General features: G+C 43.0%; 3 protein-coding genes and 1 long non-coding RNA gene across 5 annotated transcripts; 1 reads left to right on the top strand and 3 right to left on the bottom strand.

Annotated features, from left to right (window-relative positions):
- Nucleotides 1–648: 648 nt before the first annotated feature.
- On the bottom strand, nt 649–4,144 carry fem1a (fem-1 homolog a). Its single transcript, XM_048262917.1, has one exon. It carries the CDS (start codon nt 3,855–3,857, stop codon nt 2,004–2,006), a length of 1,854 nt encoding a protein of 617 aa, XP_048118874.1. The 5' UTR covers nt 3,858–4,144; the 3' UTR covers nt 649–2,003.
- A 450-nt stretch (nt 4,145–4,594) lies between these two features.
- Nucleotides 4,595–6,773, bottom strand: LOC125303646. The gene is made up of 2 exons (XR_007195073.1): nt 6,636–6,773; nt 4,595–6,278 (listed from the first exon to the last, which is right to left on the bottom strand). It is a non-coding gene; the product is annotated as an uncharacterized LOC125303646 (long non-coding RNA).
- A 2,241-nt stretch (nt 6,774–9,014) lies between these two features.
- LOC125301775 (fizzy-related protein homolog) lies at nt 9,015–21,971 on the bottom strand. Of its 2 annotated transcripts, XR_007194800.1 has the most exons (15): nt 21,851–21,971; nt 18,620–18,712; nt 17,018–17,146; nt 16,839–16,902; nt 15,853–15,983; nt 15,498–15,580; nt 15,078–15,261; nt 14,172–14,237; nt 13,780–13,882; nt 13,459–13,643; nt 12,478–12,711; nt 11,145–11,249; nt 10,734–10,826; nt 9,908–10,382; nt 9,015–9,802 (listed from the first exon to the last, which is right to left on the bottom strand). XR_007194800.1 is itself a non-coding variant. In XM_048254508.1 (14 exons), the coding sequence occupies exons 2-14, from the start codon at nt 18,686–18,688 to the stop codon at nt 10,341–10,343; spliced, it is 1,488 nt and encodes a 495-aa protein (XP_048110465.1). In that variant the 5' UTR covers nt 18,689–18,712; nt 21,851–21,971; the 3' UTR covers nt 9,015–10,340. The 2 variants fall into 2 exon arrangements, 1 of the variants encoding a protein (XP_048110465.1); XM_048254508.1 differs by having other exon boundaries at nt 9,015–10,382.
- Nucleotides 20,185–25,089, top strand: LOC125301784 (protein ALP1-like). The gene is made up of 3 exons (XM_048254523.1): nt 20,185–20,224; nt 21,898–21,976; nt 23,585–25,089. The coding sequence occupies exon 3, from the start codon at nt 23,585–23,587 to the stop codon at nt 24,719–24,721; it is 1,137 nt and encodes a 378-aa protein (XP_048110480.1). The 5' UTR covers nt 20,185–20,224; nt 21,898–21,976; the 3' UTR covers nt 24,722–25,089.
- The last annotated feature ends 157 nt before the right edge of the window (nt 25,090–25,246 follow it).

Genomic DNA, 25,246 nt, shown 5'->3' with positions numbered 1-25,246 from the left:
ATTCCACTTAATGTGATGAAACATTTGTAGTGGAAATGCTGACTGGTGTGAAAATGACTGGTGTGTGTGTGTGTGTGTGTGTGTGAGAGAGTGAGTTTTTCTGCATGGATGCATTCGTCGTATTTGTGTGTGTTCATGTGTGCATACAGACATGTTAGGTGTCTGCTTAAACATCCCCATCCCAAGTACAAGAACAAATTGTCTAACCCATTCATTGAATGAGAGGCAACTCAATCTCTTTCTGTTGAAGCCTCATATTTAGTGTGCCTATTTCGGTCATTATGTATTTATAAATAGATGCTACTCTGGGAAATACTTTTCTGAAGAGCAGCACAAAGACAATACCACAGTGACAAAAGAGACCAATTATTTAGAGCCCCAGCGAAGACCGTACGCAGATAGCCTACACTCAATCCTTGCATCTTTACACATCTGAAGACCCAGTTATTCTAGACAGCCCAGTGAGCCCACTGAATCAAATGGTCGGCTTGACTACTCGATATAAGATATGGCAGCACTAAAAGACCTAAAGCTCAAGTTACCTACGTACTAAGAGTATGTTTGGTTGCCATGCATTGCATCTGAAGGCGATCAGTGTAAAAACTAAGCTGAGACAGAAAGCTCAAATACAGACTACAAAAATACAAGTTCTTGTTTGGGATACTGAATTTTATTCAGGCATCTCAAAACATGTTTTGTGTTCAGAAGTAATGGTTTTAAATTAATTGAATCAGTTTGGAGTTGCTGAGAATGTCCCTGGTTCAGAAGAGAGGGGTTAGGGTGTTGTCAAAGTGCTGTCAAACCAGGTGAGATTTAACTGAACACACACACAAACAACGCAGATAACGACTCAGTTGACTGGAACACATAAATGGGGTAAAAATAAGACTACGGTGTAAAAGTAAAGTCATTACCATACCCTGTAAACCAGGTTGCCAAAACTGTTGTCATCCGTACACAGCTGATAATAACACTACATTTCAACATAATAATGCATAGATTTCCATGTAACTTCAGCAACCGACGATGGATGACCTTATGATGGGTAAAGTGCCAAGTCCTAAAAAAAAAATGAAATCTCATTTCATGAAGTGCAAACCATCAATCCTATGATGTGACTGCCTTCAGGTGACCAAGTGTGACTTCACTCAGGTAATCCAAGCCACCAGAGCTGTGGCAAAGCTTGCCACATGACAGAGTTCACTTATCAACATCACAACATAGGGCCCATTCAGGATAAAGGTAAATTAATGGCTAGTAAAGTCTGACAGAACACAGAAAAAGTCGAGAACTTGAGGCAAATCATTTGGCACAGTTTTTCTTTTTAAACCACTCCGCTGAATGTAAAACAAAATGAGATTAACAAGCTAAATTACGTTGGAGGGTGAATAAGAGAAACCGCTTTGCCCTGATAATTAAATTCACTTGCATTAGATGAGAGGCAGAATAAAGCACACTATTCAAGCCACTCAGCTCTCTGTACACATGCCCATGCAATAAAATTTTAAAAAGGTTTACTTTTATCATTCCTAATTGAAGCAAAAAGCCCAGATTTGAAACTGATGCTAAAGCCACCACCTTCAAAATTAAATACTATAAAACACAGAATCACTGCCAATCAGTCAGTGTTCACCTGTCGCAGCCTATAAGGGAGAGAAGACTGATCAATGAACCGAGGTGCGCAAATCAAATCAAAATGTCTAGCCATCTGCTTGCTGCAAAAAGCACCACAGCACATCAAAAGTGTCTTTACCTATTCATAAGCCCTGCAACAGAATAATCCGGAGACAGACAGAGAGAAGGAAAGAAAGATCTCAACACACACTGCTGCAAAGTACAAATCCTTTCATTATTTTGCGATTAGTGGCCTGGGATTATTGCTTTCATTTGGTCTAAGCCTGAGCGGGGTTTGGGGAGGCTCAGAGGGATATGGGGTTTATGGGGGGGGGGTGAGGTACTGGTGGAGCAGGAGGGTGGTCGATAAGGGACGTGGGCAGGTGAGGTCAGTGCAGCTCAATGAAGGCCTCCATCTCCTCGGAGATCAGTCCCTTGTAGGGCAGTCTGTGCTTCTCAATGGCACGGGCGGCCAGGCACTGCAGTGTGACGTAGCTGAGCGGGTGGAGTGCGTGGCGGCCACTGCTTTGCTCGTCCAGCAGCTCATAGGCACTCTTGCGCTGGGAGTTGGTGGCGTCAAAGTGGGACCCCGCCCGCACCAGCAGCGCCATGATCTCAGGGCAGCCGTTGGTGGCGGCAATGTGGAGGGGCGTGTTGTTGTCGCAGTCCCGGGAGTCCACGTCGGCGCCGCACTCCAGCAGCAGCCCGGTCACCGCCAGTGAGGGGAAGCGGCCCACAGGGTAGCGCCCCACAGACGTGGTGTCCTTGTCCACGGCCATGTGCAGGGGCGTGTAGCCATTGCGGCCCCGTGGGTTGAGCTTGAGTAGCCGGTAGACGGTCTGACGCTTGCAGTGCTCCTCGTCCGGGCAGCATTCCACCTTCTCCAGTAGGAACAGCAGGTGCAGGATGATGGACAGGGCTTTGGTGAACTGCGAGGCCTCAGGGGGGTTGTCGCGCTGGGCCACCGCCCTCTCCACCTCACGCACACTCTTGGTCAGCACACCCATCAGGTCACGGAAGGTGACCCGCGTGGCCAAAGTGCCCTTGGCACGGTCCTGTAGGACAAAGGAGAAAAGCTCGGCAAATGACAGGAAACTACTGGCTGTCATGGGACTGAGTGGATCCAGGTTGCTCTGCTGCATGTCCAGTGCATACTTCCACAGGCTGATGCACCGCTCGAAGTTCCCGGAGTCAGCATACACGGCGCCCCTATATCGGATGTAGTAGGATGTGTCTGGGTGTGAGGGCCCAAGGATGCGCTCACGCACCAGCAGTGCTTGCATCCTCATCTCATCTGGGTCAGTGATGAGGGCCTCCAGCTCCTCTGCAGTGCTCACCTCCCGGGCACAGTCGTAAGCAGGCACTGGGGGTCCCGGAGGGGGCTTCGATAGTGAGCTAGTCTTGTCTCCTGGCTGCCGCAACTCCATGGCCCGGCGCCAGTATCGCATGGCTCCCAACAGGTCACGTTTCTTGTCAACGAAGGTTGCGCCAAGCAGTTCGAGGGCATCAATCCGATCCTCCCTTGTGGCTCGAGGCTGGTGAACGAGGTACTCCACAATGTTGGTGTGGCCTGTGACACTAGCGGCAAGGAGAGGGGTCATGCCATAGCCGTCTTTCTCCATTCTAGCGTTGCACTTTAGCAGCATTTTCATAATTTCTAGGCTGCCAGATTCAGCACAGTCGTGTAAGGCAGTGTTGCCCTTAACGCTTTTACGATTCACGTCTGCTCCCCGCTCCAAAAGGAACTTCGCTATCTCTCTGTGGCCTTTGTAGCACGAGATCATTAGGCAAGTGTGGCCATGGCGGTTAGCTACCTCCATGTCTGCCCGGTGTTCGACAAGGTAGCGAACGATCTCCAGGTGGCCATCAAAGCAGGCAGCCCGCAAAGGAGTGGAGTTGGTCAAAGTTGTGTTGTTGACAGAGGCACCGTGCTTTAAAAGAGTTCTAACTACTGGCAGATGACCTGCCGCAGAAGCCGCCCACAGAGGAGGGGCGCCCTCGATCGTTTCGCCATCAAAGTTCACAGAGCCCCCCAGTTCAACACTAGCCTTACAATGTTCAACCAAATAGTCAACCACCTCTAAATGTCCATATCGAGAAGCAATCAACAGTGGGGTACCTCCCTGGGTCTTCTCCTCGGTAAGCGCTTCCAACTCCTCCGGAGTTTTGTTGCTCAGCAACTTCTGGATAAGTTTCAGTTTACCATCTCTCGCCGCATTAAATACCGCAGTTGTGATATCCATTTTACCTGCGCTCGTCTTTCTGTTTCTCCATTAAACCCCGAAAAAAGTAAAACGACGGGGTAGAGCTTGGTTATTCAAATAAAGAGAAGAAACCTTGGCAGTGCCCCTGCCTCTTTCCTGCATTTTTCTGCCATTTTAAGGCTACTTTCAAAATGGCATCTGTGTTGTTTGACAGGTCTATGTTTACCATTTACGCTGGGCATCATGGATAATGTAGTCTTTAAAAACAAGAGCTCGATAATCCACCTCTCTGCGTTCCAGTGTTCAGAAATTCATTTCCCAGCAAACCTATCGGGCATTGGATCTGCTCCAGACGGAAGTAGCTTCTCTGTTATGCCGGTACTTGTAGTCATGTCAACGACCACGCAGCACGACCAATCATACAATTGAAACTACATTCCCAGGGTCCATGGCACAAAATGTGACTTCACGATCTAATTATGGAATTCGTGACAGCCTTGTCAGTCATCGAAAATCATTCGATGATTTTTCGTGGATGTCGGCTAGCCTACTTTGTGAAGGTAGCCTAATGATCGAAATATTTTTTTTTTAATGTGTTCTATACGATTCATTGAATCATTCATTTTTAGTCCACACAGCTCACTGGAACAAGCCTGAAGTCAAATGTTCTTGTGCAAATGTTAAAGGACATGTAGACTACAAACTCTAGTTCACAATCGTAGCCTTCACCTATTGCCTACCCACAACACTAGTCCATAGAAAATCAGAACAATAAATAGGTTTACAGTTTTTTTTTATTGATCAGTCATTTAAAACACAACAGCATCACAGATAATAGACAACTTTGTAGATATTGTTATAGCCTAATATATCTTGATTTTAAAATGGATCAGGTAGGGCTATTCATTTTATTTCATAATGTTTAGCCTACATCCAGCAAAAGATGACCAAGTGGGCCAACTCACCCCCTCATCTCATTGCATGAGTAGCCTACATAATTTCATAATATCAAGATTTAACAAAAGACACTGCAGGCCTGTACCCTGTGCTGAGAGGTAGACTGGGCTTTGTTGTTAGTGTCTTTGTTCAGTTTCACAACAAAATCACTAGTCTTCCACCCAGCACACAGAGCAAAATGTCTCCATGCTTCTTCACCCAGGTCCCCATTAATCTAAGCCTACAGGAGGAATGAAAAAAAAAAAATACAATGAAGAGGCTCTTGCAGGGTCTTAACTATGCCTATAACTGTAAATCTGGCAGGTGTAGGTCCTCTTCATCTTAGTGTGTGAGTGTGTGTGTGTGTGTGTGTGTGTGTGTGTGTGTGTGTGTGTGTGTGTGTCTGTCTGTCTGTCATCTGAGATTTTCTACAGCTCAATCAATCCATTCAGTGCTGATAATTCCCAAACCTCCTGGCTGTGAAAGTCCACCACCTCTGAAGAGGAAATAGTCCATGAACCGGAAGGGCACAAGACTTATACACTCCATTTCCATTTATCCCATTGTCTGACACTTCACTCTTTTATATCACATTATTCTCCTTTTTTCTAATAATTATTTCCGCTCCTGCTTCACCTGTTAAATAAGTAGACATCCTCTCTTCCCTTTATTCATATAAGCCCTTTTCAAAGAGGGACAGAAAAGGGGGAGGGGAACTCTCATAATCAACCACTGGTGTGTGTGAGGAAAAAGTCCAGCTCTTTGGGGTGATCATTTTCTGTTACTTTCACAACCATGAAACTGACTCGCGGAATCACAGAACATGACATTTTAGAGAAAGTCTCTGTTCAGTTTCATCTGCTTTCTGCAGAACAAAATATAACCTAAACCATGATAAAGCCCACAATGGCCATGATGTCATTAAGTTAAACTGGTTTAGCTCTAGCAATTAAAATACAAACATATAGCCCAAGTCATTGTTGTTTATCGTCAGTGCTCTGAGGGTAGATCTGGTAGCTATGCAACAGAGCTGAGGCAGCAGACTGAGGGGGAGTGTCAATTTAACAAGAAAAACGGAAGATGGGGGAAGGGTCTGTGGACAGACAGTGTTCCATGGTAAGGAAACCTACGTTTGAGGGGATGTCCAATACATTGTAAGCTTGAGTTTTGACCTATGTTGCCCTTTATATGGAAAAACCTTGTTTATCAACTTGTAAGAGCATGGGAATATAGCTATCAAAAATACTCTGTCAACTTAATGACTGAAGAGCCTCTTTCTTAAGCATAGCCTATGTATATAGGCCTTCACCTTATAGATAGATAGATAGATAGATAGATAGATGCATCTTTACAGTTCGATATCTCCCAGACCTTCCAACGACACGACTTGTGGGAGCTGTTCACTGCTTCAGTGCTGAAAGACGCCCAACAGCGAGACTTTGCACGTGTGACATTTCGCCATTCTGTCTTCCGGCTGAAACAATCTGCCACCTGTTGCATGAAAGTTCGGGGTCCAAAAAAGACCTTAAAGAACAAAACATTTCACAACGATTCGTCTAGCCTTTAAGAGCAGTTTAGTAAACACATACACAAATGCAAGTGTCTCTGTGAGAGAACTGCTTTAAGCCATAGACCAACAATTTAATCAGTTCAATTAAATGTAGGCCTTACATAAATAACAGGCTAGGCTACTAAGCATTTATAGCCTATACAATTTCTAGATTCCGATTGTTATTTAAGCTACCACAGCCCCTGGGCTAAACAGCCAATTATAGGCTGCTGTAGCCTTGTGCATCGACTAAATCGATCAAGTGTTCCCGGTGAAGAGAACGAAGACAGTCGATCTCTCTTTGATTTTAAAGTTACTCCATCGGTACTCACCATATCAGGACAGAATCAACAGGTGACTCTCTCGGGTAATTTTATTCAAGCCGCGCGAGTCTCTCGATCGGCGCCGTCTACAGCTGCCATTGAACAAATGTCAATCGTGGCAGATTCCCACCCACTTTCGATCCACGTAGTGATGTTCCTAAGTGCCACAGGAAAGATGAAATTCTGTCTGTTTATATACTGTCCAAACACGAAAGAGGGATGGAATATTTTTGATGACGATGTCAGGAATCAGCCAATTGAATATCGGTTATATTTTACATGGTTGGGATAATCACCAAGGCAAGATGCTTGGAGTGGCCATGCCTTTGCCCAATTTGATACTGAGAACAAGCTGAACATTAAAAAAAGGCCTGCAAAACAGCGAGCAAATGTTTGTTATGGGTAGGCCTATGCGTTATTAAGCAAATGAGTTAAAGCCACTTGCATAAAAAAACTCATATGTCATGAAATAAAAAATATGCATTTTAACATTTCAAAATGTGTTGTTGCCCTCCCTTGTCCTATTAGCCTTCCATTTCAGTCCCACCCACTTGTAGGCGTAGGCTAGTCTTGCATGATATCCATTTTACACACTGAAGAGATTTTATTTGCATTTGAATCGAGATTTTCGTCCCTTTCCTCCCCTAATCTCACCTCATCACGATACAAGTAGGCCTATTGAGGGTGCTTTTGTTAGTCTGTGATATACACATGCCAGGTCATAAATAATTCAATTACTCCTTCCTTATTGTTAAAAACGTTTTGGGGCCTAGGCTATATATCTCCTTTGAAAGCCCAGAAGAGTCCTTATTGTAGGCTACACCACTTCAATATGAGGAATTGTCAGCAAAGGACATCTTAATAATTTGCTTTATCTTTTCAGGGTTTTTTTTTTTAAATCACAATTTCAGGAAACTCATATTATCATAATCTGCTCTACAGAAGAAAATGCATCGGCCTAATTATATAAGAAAATGTATGGTGTTTGAAAAGGCATTCTTAGAATACTCTCATGTTTTTGCTGCTGTTGATTATATGTCTTATGTCCTTGAGGAGCACACAATGTATGAATGTAAAAATGTTTCTTCCATCGCCATTCATGTCAATTGATAGGCATACAATAATCAGAAATTCTGTTTGACATTGTTTATGACTTGATAAAAACTGAACGTAAAAATGACTGTGATATTAGGGCGAAGTTCATATATCCCTGTCCTGCCTGTTCATTATGATGGATAAACTTTCACATTCAGGCTCAACAGGGACATGTGGGAGGATTATGCATTGTAATAGGCTATTCCTCCTTTGTGTCAGCCTTAAGCCAGATGTTGTAGTTTCTCCATGAGCTTGTTTGCACCTGAATATTATAATACGTCTGTGATTCATAGCATTGTATTTCAACTGAATAGTTTCCCACAGCAAGACAGACCAGGCCCATTGTCTGCATCCTCAAAACAGGGCTTTAATCCTAAATTATTTTCTTCACATGAACCCTGTTCCTGAACTTGGTAAGTTAGTTGGCAATGGGTTAAAGGAGTGCATAGGTGCTCTCAGCAAATAAAGCAGCAAACTAAAAATAAAAAATATTTTAGTGTATAAACAAAGCTTTGACTTATAGGGTTGCTAATTCAATGCCCTTAATCAATGCAACGTAGATTAGCAAAATTGTTGAAATTGTCAAACTGTCAAATTGTTGACTAGCCTCAAGACAAGCGAGGGGAAATAATACAACCATGGAAGATTTTTCTCTCCTTAACTTAATGGCAAAAAAGCAAAGGGCTACATTTTATCATGATGCGATTCTGTGGAAGGTTAAAATGCCATTACCATGTGCATAGACTGTGCCAAAGGGAAACCATCAGATTCACACTGTACAACATGTACGCCTAGAAATGAGTAACTCTCCCTATGAAAAGTAATTCTGATAGTGACGTGTGCTTTTGACATCCTAGCATCAACATTCCACACGGAAAATCTACCTTCAAGGGCATTAGTGCAAAAGTAAAGTTGATAATTACAAAAGTAAAGAATGATTTTGAAGTGACATGTGACATGATTTTGAAGTGAAGTGACATATTAAAGACATGTAAAAGAATGTTTGAAAATATATAGACTAATTCAGAAAAAAATGCTTTCAGGCTGATGCCTAACCATCACACCACACTATACTACATTTAAAGAACCATCTAGCTGTAAATGGCTGCAATGCTGTTTTTATGTGTTGGCAATCTACACTAGCAACAGATTGTAAAGGGATGAGGTTGATAGGTTGCATATCTATTGCAGAATTACTGAATTTACAGTTTGGACATTTTCTCCTATTACACATTTTGTGTTGCCAAATCTACCTGTGTGTGTGTGTGTGTACTAAAAACAGACAAGCAACCGGAACTTTGATCTTTTAATTCAGATTCCCATGTAAGAAATCAGTGTCTTTCCATTAACCTATTTACAGTAACATTCATTACTGACTTGGCAGCCATCTTTTTTTCAGGGTAAAAAAAAAAAAAAAAAAAAAAAAAAAATAGACCATCCATCATTCTGTAGGCAAAAAATAAAAAATAAACAAAAAATAACATACAAACCAAAAACTCTTCATGTATCCTCACAATGTTACATTTCTCAGATAAACTCAAATAAATAACTCATTCACACATAAAATTATTTACGCTACAATAAAACAGACACAAACCTGATTTAACAGAATACTTAAAACAAACAAAACACAAAAAAACTCAAATCACATGGCATTCCTTTCTTAAAATAGAAATAAAAGTGCCAAAGACCATTTTTTTTTTAAGAAGTTCCACTGATTTGAGCAGAGAGCAGTGGGCTAATGCAACAGACCCTTAATCAAAGCGAGCCAGATTTTGTACTAACGACACAAAATACAGAACTTCAATGAAATCATGTAGTGGGTAATGTAATGCGTAATTTGGTATTACAGGTGAATGGTGAGATGGGCTGGAGAGATGGGCAAGGGGAACTAACAACAAACTGGAGGTTTCGTACATTACAGCTATTCACCCAATTAGTCCATTTACTGAACCTGATTCATTCAATGCACACACGCACACACACCAAATACACAATCTTTTCAATCTCAAATTAAGCAATGGTATTTTTCAGCATTTTTTTTTTCTTCAGATTTGTTAGTTGAATAGTTCTGTTTTGGGCTGGATGGGAAAAAAAAAACTTTAGACAATTTGTCAGTTGTTAAAAATGAAGTTAAAAAGTATTTCGGTAAATAAATGAACAGTCAATTAAAATACCATACACACCTCAATCCCTATCCAGGTCTCTTTCTGAGGTGAGGTGTTAACCATCTTCGGTTAACACACTTCACCAGTAGGCACAAAGCTTGTCACCGCAAACAACATAAAGATATGCAACCAACAAAATAAACCTCAACATACAAAAGGTAAACAAACAAACAAAAACAAAAACGTAATAAAAAACAACTAGCTGAAGAGCACAATGGTGACAGAAAATCCGATTGTTCATGAAGACAGAATCAGTATTTGGCAGTCCTGCACAAGTCTCTGAAATAAGCTCCAAGGTCAGAGAGAAATCTCCATCCCCTGACCAACCAATCAGAAGGGAGGAAGAGGGCCGTGGACATAATGCCATTCCACAGGTAATCCTGGTTGTGCGATAGTCAGTGTACATAGACCTAGAGGGTCTGTCAGTCCTGTCCAACCGAATATGCTTCTGTTATCGAATCCTTGTAAAGAGGTTCAGAACAGATATGGATTCCTACAAGATAAAATGTATTGGATTAGTAAATATTTTAGTTAATATTTAAGATGTTCAACGGGTGAGTCATGCTTCAGTGATATCATCTTATCCAGGGGCCATACAAAGTATAGCCCAGTGTTTTGCCATCTCAATTTCCTATGCATGCAGATTGTTATATAATATTTCAATGGTTAACACAGGCACATTGCTATAAAATTAGCCGTTAGGTCTCAGATAATTCTTGTTTGTGTAAATGGGGGTCATTCACTGTATCCACTGAACCTCTGCATGCAATTTCTGCATTTGATTTGCTCTCCGCTCTTGCCTATCTTCAGGGACAGGTGACATGACACTGGCGTCTGCTTGTACCTTGGTAGATCTCATTTTACTGAAGACATTCCAGAAGCGCAGAGTCTCATCCCCAGCCCCGGTCACAATGGCCTCTCCGTCAGGGGACATAGCCTAAGGACGGAAAAAAAAAAAAAAGACTTAATCCTCTGATTGAATGAAAGGCCATGCACTGTTAAACAACATCCATCAATGGTGATCTATCTATGACCAACTGAATTCTGGTAATTAGTGATATGCTTCTACATTTTACATGTTATATTCAAAGCTTTAGAGGTCTACTGCACATTTAAAGCCACAAAGAGCATGTTCCATTTATTCCAAAGCAATCCAACATTATATTAGCTACACAAAAATAAACACTGACATAATTTTGCCTTTCCATTTGCATATAACTTTACTGGCTAATAAGACCGGTTCCAGACACCTTACCAGATAGAGTACTCTGTAGGAGTGGCCCGTGAGCTTGGCCACTTGTGTGAGGGAAGGGTACTTCCACACCAGGATCTGATTCTGGGAATAGCCGTGTGTGCTCACCTGGGGAGCAGAGACAAAACCACACGTCACATCACACAAACACACACACACACACAAGACTTCACACCACCGAGCGGAGCGGATCAATGAAAGAGGAAAGTGTTGCGATGCATTGTGTGTGTATGTGAGTGTGTTTAGGGGTTTTAGGTGTAACTGGCATTTCTTTTTAATTCACACCATCACACTTGCAGCTAGGGATGTAACGATTACCGGTATAATGGTAAACCGCGATAAAAATGTTGACGATAATAATTACCGTTTTCATTTCAAATATCATGATTATCACTCTTGATTACCGCGGTGTGGAAACCGTGTGTTTAATCCTTCCCAGCTTCATCCGAGCCGGCTTTTGACATACAGTAGCCCTGGTACAATGGAACAAAACTGGTACCCTACTGATTCTGTTGTCTAATTGATGGTATTAACAACGATTCGGCTACACCTGATTTTAAAAAGGCGGAACTTTAAACACCGCAAAATGTGCACTGTATCATGTAGCTACTCTGCATCTTTTTATGTTTGCGTCCACATTAAATCCATTCCACACACGTTATGAGGAGAATACAGTAGCCTAAAGTTTTATTTTGAACGCTTACTTTGGTCTCACTCATTGCATCCAAATAACAGAAATAACAAACTCCAAGTTATGGTAGGGTAAGTTAAGCTATAAGCACATAGCCAATTAAACATGAAGAAAAAAACGGGACACTTTTTGAAACTATTTCAGCTTGTGTAGGCCAGTGCTTTCTGAACATATTGAACACACTTAGAAATACCGTGATGATACCGAAAACCGTGATCATTTTGGTCACTATAACCGTGAGGTTAAATTTTCATACCGTTACATCCCTACTTGCAGCAGTGTGACCTATTCGCAGAGTATGGAAAACATCTTCTGGTGCAGCTGCACACACAATCAGCGTCGTTCCGGGTCTTCAAACATCATACCCCGTCTCCCACGTGACCCAGCAGAGACTGACCAGACCCCTGACCCTGTCCAGCTTGCAACTAGCTACTGTGCACCCAGGGTTGGTTTTGTTGTTCCCTCTTCAGCCATGGCCATGTTCTACATCTTTGGCCATCGATGTGGCCACTACCTCAACAGCTGACCGCTCTACTGCACAACCAGCCAGCTCTCAAGTCGATGATGACCTTGAGCATCAAGTTTTTTTTGATGAGTTGTTGAGTTTTCAACCCCCTGTCCTCCACACCATTGCCATTGACGTACCAGTTCGTTGGTGTGCTTGGACCAGGCCAGGTTGCAGACCTGGGAGCCGGTGTCGGTGCATTGCAGCGGCTGGCCCGTCAGCGTGTTCCAAAAGCGGATGCAGCGGTCGGCCGTGCCCCCTCCCGACGCCAGCAGCCCGTGCTGATGGGGTGACCAGGCGATGGCCTTCACCGCCGCCAGGTGCTCCGTGTACTGCTGCACCGGGAGCACGCTCGAGTGGTTCCACACCAGCAGCTGAGGAGAGGAGGGAGGGAGCACAGAGAGAGAGAGTGCACAGAGGAGGAGGTGGACCAGGCCAGGAAGGGCACACGGGCACAGAGGGAAGGAGAGGGGTCAGTAGAAATAAAAAGAACGGGGAAAAGAAGAAGTGGAGAAAGAAGAATAGGAAGAGGAGGCATTAAGGGTCATTCACACCAAGAACGATAACAATAACTATAACCATAACGATAAAAGTGTCCACACTGAACAACGATAAACAAAGTCGGTCCTTGTGTTAATGAATGTGACGGCTAAAATTTGACGGGTTCTGATTGGCTATTGGCTTTTTATTGTTCTCAAAATCGCTCTGAAAGTGATCCCCAACAATATCGTTCTTCATGTCGTTATCGTTATAGTTTGTGTGAACGTCGTCATTCATATTAACGAGAATGATATGTCTATAGTTATCGTTCTTGTTCTTGTTGTGAATGACCCTTTAGTCCTCAGAACTATGTGTTGATTATTAAAGATGGCAGACAGCTACATGTAACCCTGTAGCTCCTCTAAGGGAAATAAGAGGAGCGCAAAACAGTACAGTACAACTGTAATATATCAGTGATGACCTATAAGGTATCCTGTAAGGGCCTTATCATGTCACTATGTCCACCACTCTGGCCTATCAGTCAATCAGTCTATTTCCTTTATCCCTATTTGCGACTTGGCCACAAGCCACTGGTCTGCTGCAGCACTGCGGCCGTGTGAGGGGTCAGTGCGGGCGGTTACCTTGTTGTCGTTGCCCCCGGAGGCGAGCAGCTGGTGGTCCGTGCTCCACTTGAGGCCGCACACCTCCTGCCGGTGGCCCTGCAGCCTGCGCTCCGACTGCAGCGGCGGAGCCCGGATGTCCCGCTGCAGGATCAGACGGTCACGGCTGCCCGACGACAGCTGGTCCACGTTCCAGGCCAGAGCACCTGCACGGCGCACACAGACGCAAAGTGGTAAAGACGGCGAGATGGCAGCCAGGCAGGATATGAGCGTAGAGATGTTGCTCAGGGCATGATTGCTGAGAGTGACTGTGAGCCAACCCTGAGCTTTCCTGGTACTCACCCACTCTGGCTGTGTGTCCCTCCAGGACAGAGAGCTTCTTACCAGCAGCAGCATCCCAGATCTGTACAAAGCCTTTGTGTGTGCCCACAGCCACCAGATTACCCTGCAATACAGCACACATGACTCTCCAAAATTGCCCCTAAATCATCCCCAAAATTGCCCCCAAATCACCACTAAAATTGCTCCTAAATCCTAAAATAAGGTGACAAAACATTCACCGTAGTACATCCCACTTCTAGCCATTTTTGTTTTTCAAAAAATATTCTCTGGTTAAAAAATAATCAATCAATACATTTATTTGAATGTGTGATCTTTTAATAACACTAATAACACATCAAGTCACACAGACAAAACCAAAGATGACACAGACACAAGCTGGCAAACAAACGTACCCTTTCTGACCATCCCACTGATGTCACAGAATCCCCCTCCACTGATAGGTCACACAAACGGGTCACCTGCAAAAGGAATATCATTGGACAAATCAAGAACCTGCTATGCATATAAAACTGACAAAGACCTCTAAGGACCTGTTGTTTTTAGAATGCATCTTGGGTGATCCAATCACAAGTGGTCAGCTGAGACACATCGCTGTTTACACCTGTATTCAAGTTGTTGCTGACAACTTGTGTTTAGATTCCGCACTCGTCAAGGTCACATTCATTAGAACTCCCATTATTAGGGACGCATCAGAACATATTAGTGTTTACATCCATCTCAGACCACCTAGGCAAGTGCCTGGAGTGATCGGATCACAATGCGTCTTGGTGATTGTTTACACTTGTCTTTAGAACTGACCACTTACCAATGATCGGATCAGCCAAGAAGCATTTTAAAATCATATGTAAAGACTATGCATACACAACTCCAATGTAATAGAATAATACCTCTGCCACAGTAGTATGAAGTACTATTCCAGTCAAGAATCAAACATTTGCTCATGTGACTTAAGTTCAGAGATCAGAATTTTAAAATATAAATCTGTCTCCAACATCACTTATTCAACAGCAATGTGATCGGTTTGATATGTCTGAAATATAACTAGCTCCTCATACTCTCATTCAAACATTACAAATGTTTCTAAACCATTTGAAAAGCATTGCATTTTCAGTCAAAAGTCAATCCAAGCTTAACTCAAATCAATACACTTTTCCCAACATATTAACGTTTGCAATGACACCCATTCTGTCATTATTGGACACAATCCACAATCCACTACCACTTGTGCTACTATGATAACCACTTAATTCTTCACACATACACACACAGGCTTGTCCACGTCTAGCTCCCATACACACCTGGCTGGTACAGGCGCTCCACAGGTACACACAGGTGCCCAGGCCTACGCTAAGTACGTTGAGGGAGGACCAGTCCACAAGGTTCAGGTAGAAGTCGTCCTGCAGTTCAGGAGCGTCCAGCACCTTGAACGGGATCTTTGAGATCTTTCGAGTCGGTTTCCTTGGTGACCGCAACAATTTCTGACTAGGATAGGCAACAAGAATTGAGAGGTCTGAGAACTAAAACCAAAAAGCAAACTCCAAGGTTCTCTCATTTAAACAATTAAAAAGGCTTTATTGTCATGGAGTGACGCATTTCAGCATCAAGCCTTTGTAAGGAGTCAAACAGTTCAAGAGAGGTCCTTTTCTAGTGCTTCTTAGAAAAGTGTTCTTATTAAAAGAAAATTGATGAGAAATAAAACACATAAAATGCCAAGTTACCTGTTGCTGCTGACAGGTGACAAAGAGTATGGCGATACACTGTTACCATCATCTGGTAGGGAGCGCTTGGCACTGAGGGAATACTGTTAAAGGAAAAGGCATAGCCACCTTCAAAAAACATCCGTGACCCACACACAACTAACTTTAAAAGTTGATTACAAGCACTAAAGATACTGTAAACAGAGATATCAAATTGTCTGAAGCTGAAGCATTTTGTTTCACTGTAATATACTCAAGGACATTTCTGATAGGATCAAGAAAGCCACACACAAAAAAAAAAAAAAAAAATTCACAAGAGAGAGAGAGTTAAGAGTTGCAAGAAATAGAGGATTTTTAAAGAGCAGGTCCTACTCACACTGAAGAGGCTTCTCTTCTCTGGGGTGGAGGGCTGTAGCCTGCGGTCCTCTGTCTGGGGGTCCTGCACCTTCTCGATGCCCGCGCCTAACAGCTCGTTCTTCAGCAGGGCAGAGTACGCCAGGCCGTCTGCTGTAGGAACCAGACCACAGACCCATACAGTTACCAAGACACCACCGTGAGATAAAGCAGAGTGAAACCCCACTGGGGGATCAACTACAGCTAACAAGCAGAGTTAAAACACACCAGCAGTATGTACCATGATGCTCTGTCATTGCAATATGTGACGTGTGCAAGATATTTCAGTAGATTTCAAACACAACTCCAAACTGATATGAGAAATCAATGATTAAACAGACAACTAATAATGATACCAGCAGTAATGCCCTCACACCACATTAAAAGTCAACACGCTACAACACTGGGTAAGGTTTAACACTAGACACATCTGCTAAGCATTGGTGATGCTTGTGAGTTGTGATTCTTTCTTCTGCACCAGACATAGCTGAAAAACCAACTAAAAGAAATCACATAGCTTCTTTTTTCCCCCTGGCTAATACATCTTGTGAATATGGAGTAAGTGAGACAGTGGCAATCACAGAGGAGGAGAAGAGACAGCAGTGGAGACCGCCAGAGGAAAAAAGGTGAGCGAGCTCAAACTATTCATACAAGCCTCAGCATGTGTTGCCGTGGTTACCATGCTGAAGCAAGGACAGACGCATCTGCACAATTAGAGCCCAAGAACGATAATTGGGATCCGATGGAGGGGGCCAGAACACATTTCACTGTTCCACAGGAGAGTATTTCATTGCTGGCGAGCCTGAAGAAATTCTTCTACTCTTTATAGCATGGATTACGTACATTAGAGCACTGCCATCTTTCTGATGATTATACTGATTCACTTTCTTCTGTTGTCAGAGGTACAAAAGACTGAGTGTGACCAAAAAACATAAATAAATGACAGTAATTAAGAATTATCAGTGTTACCCTTGCTGTTGTCTGATGTGCCATCTTTTGTCTTTCTGTTTTGATTGTGCGACTTCTCATTTTCCTGGAAACAAACAAAATAAGGGCCATGGTAAAACAGAGGCGGCATACTGTACATTCAGACAGTGGACTGGATGAATCCCAGTTTGATGCTGATTAGATTAGAACTACATTCTCACATTTATGCGATGGAAATTCACACTCCAGTTGGCCCCAGCTCGAGACGGGATGAACCGGTCCCCATGCTTACTGGGAGAGGAGAGAGGGGAGTTGGTCGGCGTCAGTGCCCTCATGACCTCAGTCATCTTCTGCAGGTAGGACAATACAGAGGGTGAGGACATCAAAAAATTTGTTGATAAAGTCATTGGCATTGTGACGTGTAATCACTACATTTTGGGAGGGAAAGTAATTTCATTGCCCCCTACTGTTTTTCTTCCTACCGCTGAGGAACAATGGCGAATCAGCGTCTGCGCCTTAAGTTTGTATTGTTTTGCTTGGTGCGTGAACTCCAAAAGTTGAGTATTACAGTAGAAAAAACAGAGGCGCACTCAAGGGCTTGATACTAAAACAATTTGTATTGAAAGCCGAGGTTTTAACAGTGACAAAAACTAGGAAACAAACATTTCGGGCTTAGCCCATTATCAATGTCTCCATTATCTCAAGCCCTTGAGTGCGCCTCTGCTTTTTTCCACTTGCTACCGCTGAGCAAAATGATTGGAATTCTTCATTGAGAGGTTTTCCCAATCACTTTTCAATAGGGATGAAACCACTAGGGACACAGATTTTCACTCTTACGTTTTTTTTCCATGCATGATGGAGCTGTGCTATAAAAAAAATCTGTTTCTAAAAATGATAGTTCCGGTCCTTGATTGTGATTGGCTGAATCACGTTTGACGCCGTTGTAAAATCCAGCACAAACATACACCTTGACCGCATTCCGTTCTATATTACTGCGTTACAATAACTTGATACAAAAGTTCAAGTAGCTGCGTCTCGATGCTTGGCAACCATTCAGATAGAGGAAATATATTTCTTGGCTGAAGAATGATTATCTACGAATAAATCGTTACATTTCTCATTGCTTTGCCTTTACTTTCTGAAACTTTGCCAGGTATTTATAGCAACAGTTTTAGAAAAGCAATAAGCTACTCAAGTCCGTAGGTTACACTGATTCTACAACAGCTAAGAGGGGTTTTAGGCACTCCGCTAGCGCGTCGTGCCAAACAACGCCCCTTAGCTTAGAATCAGTGTAACCTACGGCCTTTCGGGGCATATTGCTTAATTAATGAATTAATGCATTGTGTGACATTCTGGAACATTGGTGAATTAAGAATTATATTGAAATTATTCAAAAACAGTTGATACAGTACATAAAAAGATGACAGGGACCTAAGTAACCCAATATTGCCCGATATATTGTGTTGCTCACTAAACCAGTGCAACACCATTATAATAGTAATACCAACATAATAATTGAGAGATTTATACATCTGTGGACAACGTTTTTGTAACTATTGCATGAAAAAACAATTGGGATCAAATAACTTAGGGTACCACCTGCACTAACTCTGAGGATCCCCTGTTAAAGATTTCTGTATCAGGTCATCAGAATCATCCGGCATTACACTGATACTGCAGTCCATCTGTTTGGGAGTAGTCAGTATCTGTCTATTATAAGCCAATATTGGGTGGGAGGATTCACCTGAAAACAAGTGCTTTTCCCCACCCAGAAAGTGACTACATACAACAGGGAAACACATTTTAGGAAGGTAATGTCTTACGATTGGGCTGGCATTGTCATTCTGGATGTTGATCTGTCTTAACAGCCGGCTCTCATACTCCTGGTCCATGGCTTTACGGGTTATTGGAGAAAACTTGAATTTGATAAAAAAAAAAATATACATCAGTTTTGCTGCTGTAACTATAAGACACACATAAGTCAACATGTAAACACACTGACAGAATAAATATCAACAAATATCAACAGAGCTTTTACAGAACCTTGTGCCTTACAACACCAAACATACAGTTATCTTGCTCTCTAGACTGTACAACCTGACACATTAGCTTCTGAGACAGGCTAATTTGCTAGCACAAAAATACAAGTTATTTCACAAGCCAACACACAATTAAAACAAAACCTACAGACATGCAGCCAAGATGCTGGTGATGGACTGACAATCCTACACAAATCTAAACAATAAGTTGCATTAGGAAATGAATGATTTGCTTATCGCAGGTTTGTTTGTTCAGATACCAGGTTACCGTTTGTTGAGATAGTGAGCTAATCAATGTTACCTAGCTGGCAACGGCGTCAAGTCATCAGACTGAATATTTTCTGCACGCTCATAAGATGGTTTACGGTAGAGTTTTTCAACGTTTTTTTTTTTTACTAGAGAGCTTGTTGATAGTGGGCTAGTTCACCAATTCAGGTAAAATTGTTCTATTTTCTACTATGTAACAAAAAAAATAATCAATTCCATATCATGCACAACATGTACATAATATATGCACATATATTCCATATCATGCACAACATGTACATAATATATGCACACAAGCTGCCAGCTCCAGGTAAGCACAGTACTATTATGCTGGTATTCCTTCTTGTTTTTTGTGTTATAAAGGGGGGACAAGTTGGCTACCCTTTGTCTATCATAATGCATGATGTCCATCACATGAGCATATTAGCATAGCTGAAGGGTGTCGCATATCTAGAGATTTGACAGATAACCTTGACTCTCTGTTCACATGCTGCAACGACAGGGTCCTTATCTTTCTCGTCCAAGTCAAACAAAAAATAACCACTCCTCAAACTGTCTACATTAAGGAAACATATATGGCAAAAAATATTTTCTTCTTTCCAAGTTCTAACCCACATAGCATACACAGAGTTACATCAAGTCCTTATTGAACATATAGTATTCAAGAAGACAGAGTGAAAATATTTTTCAGACATTTGAGCCAAACAAATGGCCAATAAATCCCTGTTTTGCATTCCCATAATAAACCACACATTTAAATGCACCTACTACCACCATTCAATAAGATATGTGCACACAACATACAGTCGGCAACTAGTCAAAATCGTGGTTACCGCCCCCAGTTGCCGTGGTTACCGTGGCTGACCCGAGGGGGAAAACATTCGTTTCGTCATTCGTTATTAAATCTTTTAGCAAACATCACTAAACGGCACAAACACGTCTCAACTGAGAGTTATCTGTGTGTCAAGGAGGTTAAGGGTAACATTAAGTTCCCTCATTTTGCTAATTCCAGTTAAACGGCCAGAACTGTCTCGAGTGTACTCATTGTATAACTGCTTTCAATGGCCGGACTGTGTAGCTCGGTTTAGCAAGCCAACCCTTTTGCCTTAACATCACATACTCGTAAGTTGCATCTGAATTTATTCTCACATGAATGCACATTCCCTACAATGGCCGTGGGAATAGTTTTAACAAGTAATGTGTACCAGTTGGTTATGCTACACTGACGATATAAAGTTAGCAACCTAATGATGCTACCATTGAATATAGCTTCCAGAGAAATTGGTCGTCAACATTGGGCAATCGAGGGTGAATTAAGTTGTTAGCATACACTGGGCAGTTAAGTAAACACAATTCCTTCAAATTATTGTGTTCAGAAACAAGCAGAACTCCACCTGAATGTAAAACGAATGTATAAAGTCTAACTGTTAGCTAGTTCGCCCATTGACTTCTATTGTGTGAGGTTAGCATGCTTTCCCCCTCTTGGGGGGCGGTAACCTTTCCGAACGTCTTAACCGACTGTATCTATGCCTTCCTAGTGTGAAACCAGTCATATTGATAATGTTACATTAATTTCTACAGCATTTTCAAATATCTTTATCTAATTCTTACATTTGTTGTTCGTTTTGTTAACACGTTCTGCCAACAACTAACAAAATCACTAGCAATGCTAAAATACTGCCAACAGACGATGTAAGCTTAATGCAATTCAATGTAATGCAACACTGTCTTTCCAAAAAATGCAATGTTCAGTTCAGTTCAAATGATTTGTGTAAGACCATTGTAAATTTGAAATAATGAAGGAATAATATCTAATGAGTGTGATGGTCTGTTTATCAATCTGGAATCTGGCTTTTATGTTATGTTTAGGCCAACTCATTTTGTCATTGAGCGCATTAGACTGACTACAGTATGAGGTGTGCTATAGTAACAAATACAATGCAATTTCTTCCGTTAGTTGAGTAAGATGATTGAAACCACAATGTATGTCCTCCTTCACATGTTATGAACATAGACTGTAAAAAATAGGTTATGACCGTCGTAACATCGGGCTAAAAAACAAAAAAACTACCGTAAAACTTCCTATATCCGCGCTACAAACAACGTCAGATTAGCATTACGACAGGTCAAGAAAACTAGCATGAGATAATGAGCAATCCAACATAACACACAAGCAATCAATCAGCGATTACTTGAAATAAGATATAGTAAACAGTCACGACTGACCAGACATGTTCCTGAGGTAACAAAAACAGACATGAAAGCAAAAGTACCATTACAAGCTAACGTTAGCGACTACACCAATTATCTATTAAAAATTGGCTACCTATGCTAGCTCGCGATACCTAACGTAAGAGATCAAGCAGCCGTCCGGTAATGTCGAGGTTGATGCTAATAGTCCGTGCTTCAACTAAAAGTTAGAACCCCTTGTTCCAAAGTTAAGGTCGCCAGTGTATTCCAATAAATGGCTAACTAACTATCAAAACAAAGGTGTTATGCATACAGGTACTGTCCAATGCCTGTCTAACGTAAACGCTCACGAAGTGAATGAGCTTTCAAGGATATAGTTAGCTGGCTAGCAAGGATAGTTTACTGTAGTAAATTCATGAAGACACACACGACGAAGCCGTTCAGTTTTATATGTACAGCAACATGTCTAACGTCCGTCGATATTGTGTTTTGAATCAAATTAATCCAAAGATGTTGACGCTTACTTGGTTTTATTAAGTATTTTCTTATTTTACATACCAGCTGTTTGTAAAGTTTGTAACTGCCTCTCCTTTTCCTGTGTGCAGACTGCTTGCAAATCGACTCTCCCTACATCAGACGGCGCCTGCCTGCCGATTGTTGTTCACAGATCGAAAGGTTTTCTGGGTAATATCGCGTGGACATTACTAGTTTTGAATATGCGCGACATGTTTCTATGGTGACAGCTGCTTTCTTTTGCTGACTGAATTATTTGATCATGTCAGTCGTGCTAACTGATATTTTATAATTTTATAATGCAACCCCATACAGCTAGCAGTGATTCCTGATCAACTGATTTCGTTTAGACTGAAAAGTGTGACTTAATTTCAGTTTAGCAGTAACGTTAACGTTAGGTGACACAGAGCAGATGGATTGATTGGAACTACTGTGCAACTCGGGTGGGGCATGGCTGCAATTTAAAGTCAATGTACAGTCAACAGTCACCAGCGTAAAATCATTAACGATAGAGAATTTGTGTAATGTTACGGCACACACGTTGCTTCAGTTTCAGGTCAGTTCGTTCCACACTTGTTCTGACCAGCCCTCTCCCTCCCTCCTACCCATGACACACCAGGAAGGAAGTCATCGCGATTACCAATTTCGCTACAATAACAAACTTAGCCAGCCAGACTTAAGTTCGCCGCTGCTGCTATGCTATGCTATGTAGCGATATGCACCCTACTGTCTCTCAATTTTGATCAGCATTATTCGGTTACGTAGCTGTACAAATGGAGGAGAACAATGCACAGAGACCACTTTTGTTTATGCTAACCTATTTGCTAATGAAGCGTCGAAGAGATCTTAACAGTGTGAATGTTGAAAGACGGAATGAAATCCAGAGACGATCACGGCTCAGGCAATATTTTTTACAGAAGCAGAAGAGGACCCTGATGGTATGATAGTTTCACTCTAATGTTTTTTTTTTTTTTTCCTGACAACCCTGCTGGAAAAAAATGGCTGGTTTTAGCTAGGCGTCTAGCTGCTACTGGTCTTTGCTGGTGTAGCAGCTAGCTGGTTAGGCCACCAGGTGGACATAGATATATAGACTGTCAGTATATATATCTTTGCCAGGTGGACGTGCTGGCGTGACCATCTGAGGAAGCTGGTCATGCTGGTGTGACCTGCCTGTCTTGAGGGATACAGCTGGTGTAAGATGGTCATGCTGGTGACCAGCCTGCCAAGCTTGACATTGTTGGTGTAAGATGGTCATGCTGGTTTGTTAGAATGACCAACATAAGCTGGCATGGCCAGTTAAACCAGCAATGTAGACCAGCATCAACTGAAATGACCAGTTTGAGATGGTACGACAAGCAAAACCAGCTGAATTACCATCTTTAGCTGGGTAAACTAGCTGAAGATATGTTTTTGCAAGAGTTTTGCTGGTCTAGCTTTTCAACCATCATAGGGTGGTCAAACAAGCTGTTTTTTTACCAGCAGGGATAGCTTACACTATTTTATCTAGAACGTACAGTTGATAGGTCATTCATCAACAAACGGCCAAAGAGCTGTGATAGACATTTTAGCATGGTCTGCTGGAAAAGTTTGTGCCACACGGTGTAAAGGAATACTAATAGCAGGGTTACCATAATACGACTGAACTGAAACATGTTGGAAGTGACACCAAATAAGCTCCATTATTATAAGTCTGTGTTGATATGGGCTATTAGACCCTTAGATGTCCAGTAAGTCTATAAAGTACATCTCATTGTGTTTGCTGTTTTTCCCCCTGACCAGATGCTCCTTACTCAGAGCAGTCAGAGTTGTTCCTGTCCAATCCCTACACGTGTCTGGAGCAACACTGAGAGCACTGACTGGTGGGAACGTGTGGTCATGCGTGAGTTCCAGCCTGCTGATTGGTTGGAGAAGTTCCGTATGAGCAAGGAAACTTTTTTCTTCTTGTGTGGCAAGCTGAAACTGCGGTTGACCCGGCAGGACACCCGTCTGCGGCCTGCATTGCCCTTGGAGAAGCGTGTGGCTGTGGCTCTTTGGCGCCTGGCCACCAATGTTGAGTACCGCACCATCAGTGAGCTGTTTGGGGTGGGCCGCTCCACGGTCTGCAAGTGTGTCAGGGAGGTCTGTCACGCCATCGTGGTGCTGCTCAAGCCTCTGTACCTGTGCACACCCAGTGAGCAGGAGCTTGAGGACGCCGCAAAGCTCTTCCAGACACGCTGGGGCTTTCCACACTGCGTGGGGGTCCTGGGCAGCCTCCACGTGCCCATCATCGCCCCCTCCAGCAACACGGACAGCTACTGGAACTCACAGGGCTGGCTGTCTGTGGTCATGCAAGCTGCCGTCAACGGCCTCGGGCACTTCTGGGACGTCTGCGCAGGTTTTCCTGGCAGCACGGAGCACGCGGCCATCCTGCAGAACTCCACCCTCTGGGCGCAGGCCTGTGAAGGTGGCCTTGCGCCGAGCCCTCCCAGGAGCTTCATGGGACGGCCCCTCGGTTACCTGATGCTGGGGGATGCTGGGTACCCCTTGCGGAGCTGGTTGCTCAAATGCTACCCGGAGCGGCCGCAGATCACTGCCAGCCAGCAGACATTCAACCGGAGGCTCCTGCGTGCACACAGTGTCCTCGATGTGGCACTGTTGCGCTTGCGAGCACGCTGGCAGTGCCTCCATAAGCGCAATGACTGTGGGCTAGATGTGGTGCCCACCATGGTGCTGGCCTGTTGCATCCTGCACAACATCTGCGAGGTGCACGGGGATACGTTTGTGGAGGATTGGGTAGACGTGGTGAGGCATGGGGAGTGTCCTCAGCCCACAGACACACTGTCCCCCTCTGTCGGGGAGGATGAAGTAGAGGAGGTGCGGGGACTCTACTGTGAGTACTTTCAGCAGCAGGAGCAAGAACATTCCCAGCCAGTCTAAGGATTCCATTTCCATCAACAGAACAGCAGGCCAGTCCGTAAGAGAGCTTGAGGGAAGAAAAATGTCCCAGTATTTCAGTTGAAGACATCTGATCATACTCAGTATCACCAAATGCAACTGAATTTTTCACTCCATTGACATATTGCTTGTGTCTTGAACTGTAGGCCTATGCTCAGCACAAGTGTCTGCTCTGTGTGTGCACTGCAATCCAAGAAACGTGCTGAGTTCACACACAGTTCTGCATGGGGTGCTGAATGTGATGAATACCCCTACATCTTTACTTCTAAGAGACCCTGCCTCTCTGGGATGCTCTTTTTCAATCATGTGGCCAGTTACCCTAATTAGTTGTGAAACATTCCTCCTAAGTATGTGTGTATACCTTTTGATCCCGTGAGGGAAATTTGGTCTCTGCATTTATCCCAATTTGTGAATTAGTGAAATACACTCAGCACACAGTGAACACACAGTGAGGTGAAGAACACACTAATCCCGACGCAGTTAGCTGCCTGCTACAGCAGCGCTCAG

This window comes from Alosa alosa, chromosome 1 (genome assembly GCF_017589495.1).
Source record: "Alosa alosa isolate M-15738 ecotype Scorff River chromosome 1, AALO_Geno_1.1, whole genome shotgun sequence".
NCBI lineage: Eukaryota > Metazoa > Chordata > Actinopteri > Clupeiformes > Clupeidae > Alosa > Alosa alosa.
This window is presented reverse-complemented; position numbering and strand designations above follow the sequence as displayed.

Coding starts and splice junctions, on each gene's coding strand:
- LOC125301784 (XM_048254523.1), top strand. CDS start 23,585: ATGCTCCTTACTCAGAGCAGTCAGAGTTGTTCCTGTCCAATCCCTACA.
- fem1a (XM_048262917.1), bottom strand. CDS start 3,857: ATGGATATCACAACTGCGGTATTTAATGCGGCGAGAGATGGTAAACTG.
- LOC125301775 (XM_048254508.1), bottom strand. CDS start 18,688: ATGGACCAGGAGTATGAGAGCCGGCTGTTAAGACAGATCAACATCCAG. Junction 15,984..16,838: donor CACATCAGACAACAGCAAGG/GTAACACTGATA, acceptor TGGTTCCTACAG/CAGACGGCCTGGCGTACTCT. Junction 10,827..11,144: donor CCTACAGAGTACTCTATCTG/GTAAGGTGTCTG, acceptor TTCCGTCCTTAG/GCTATGTCCCCTGACGGAGA.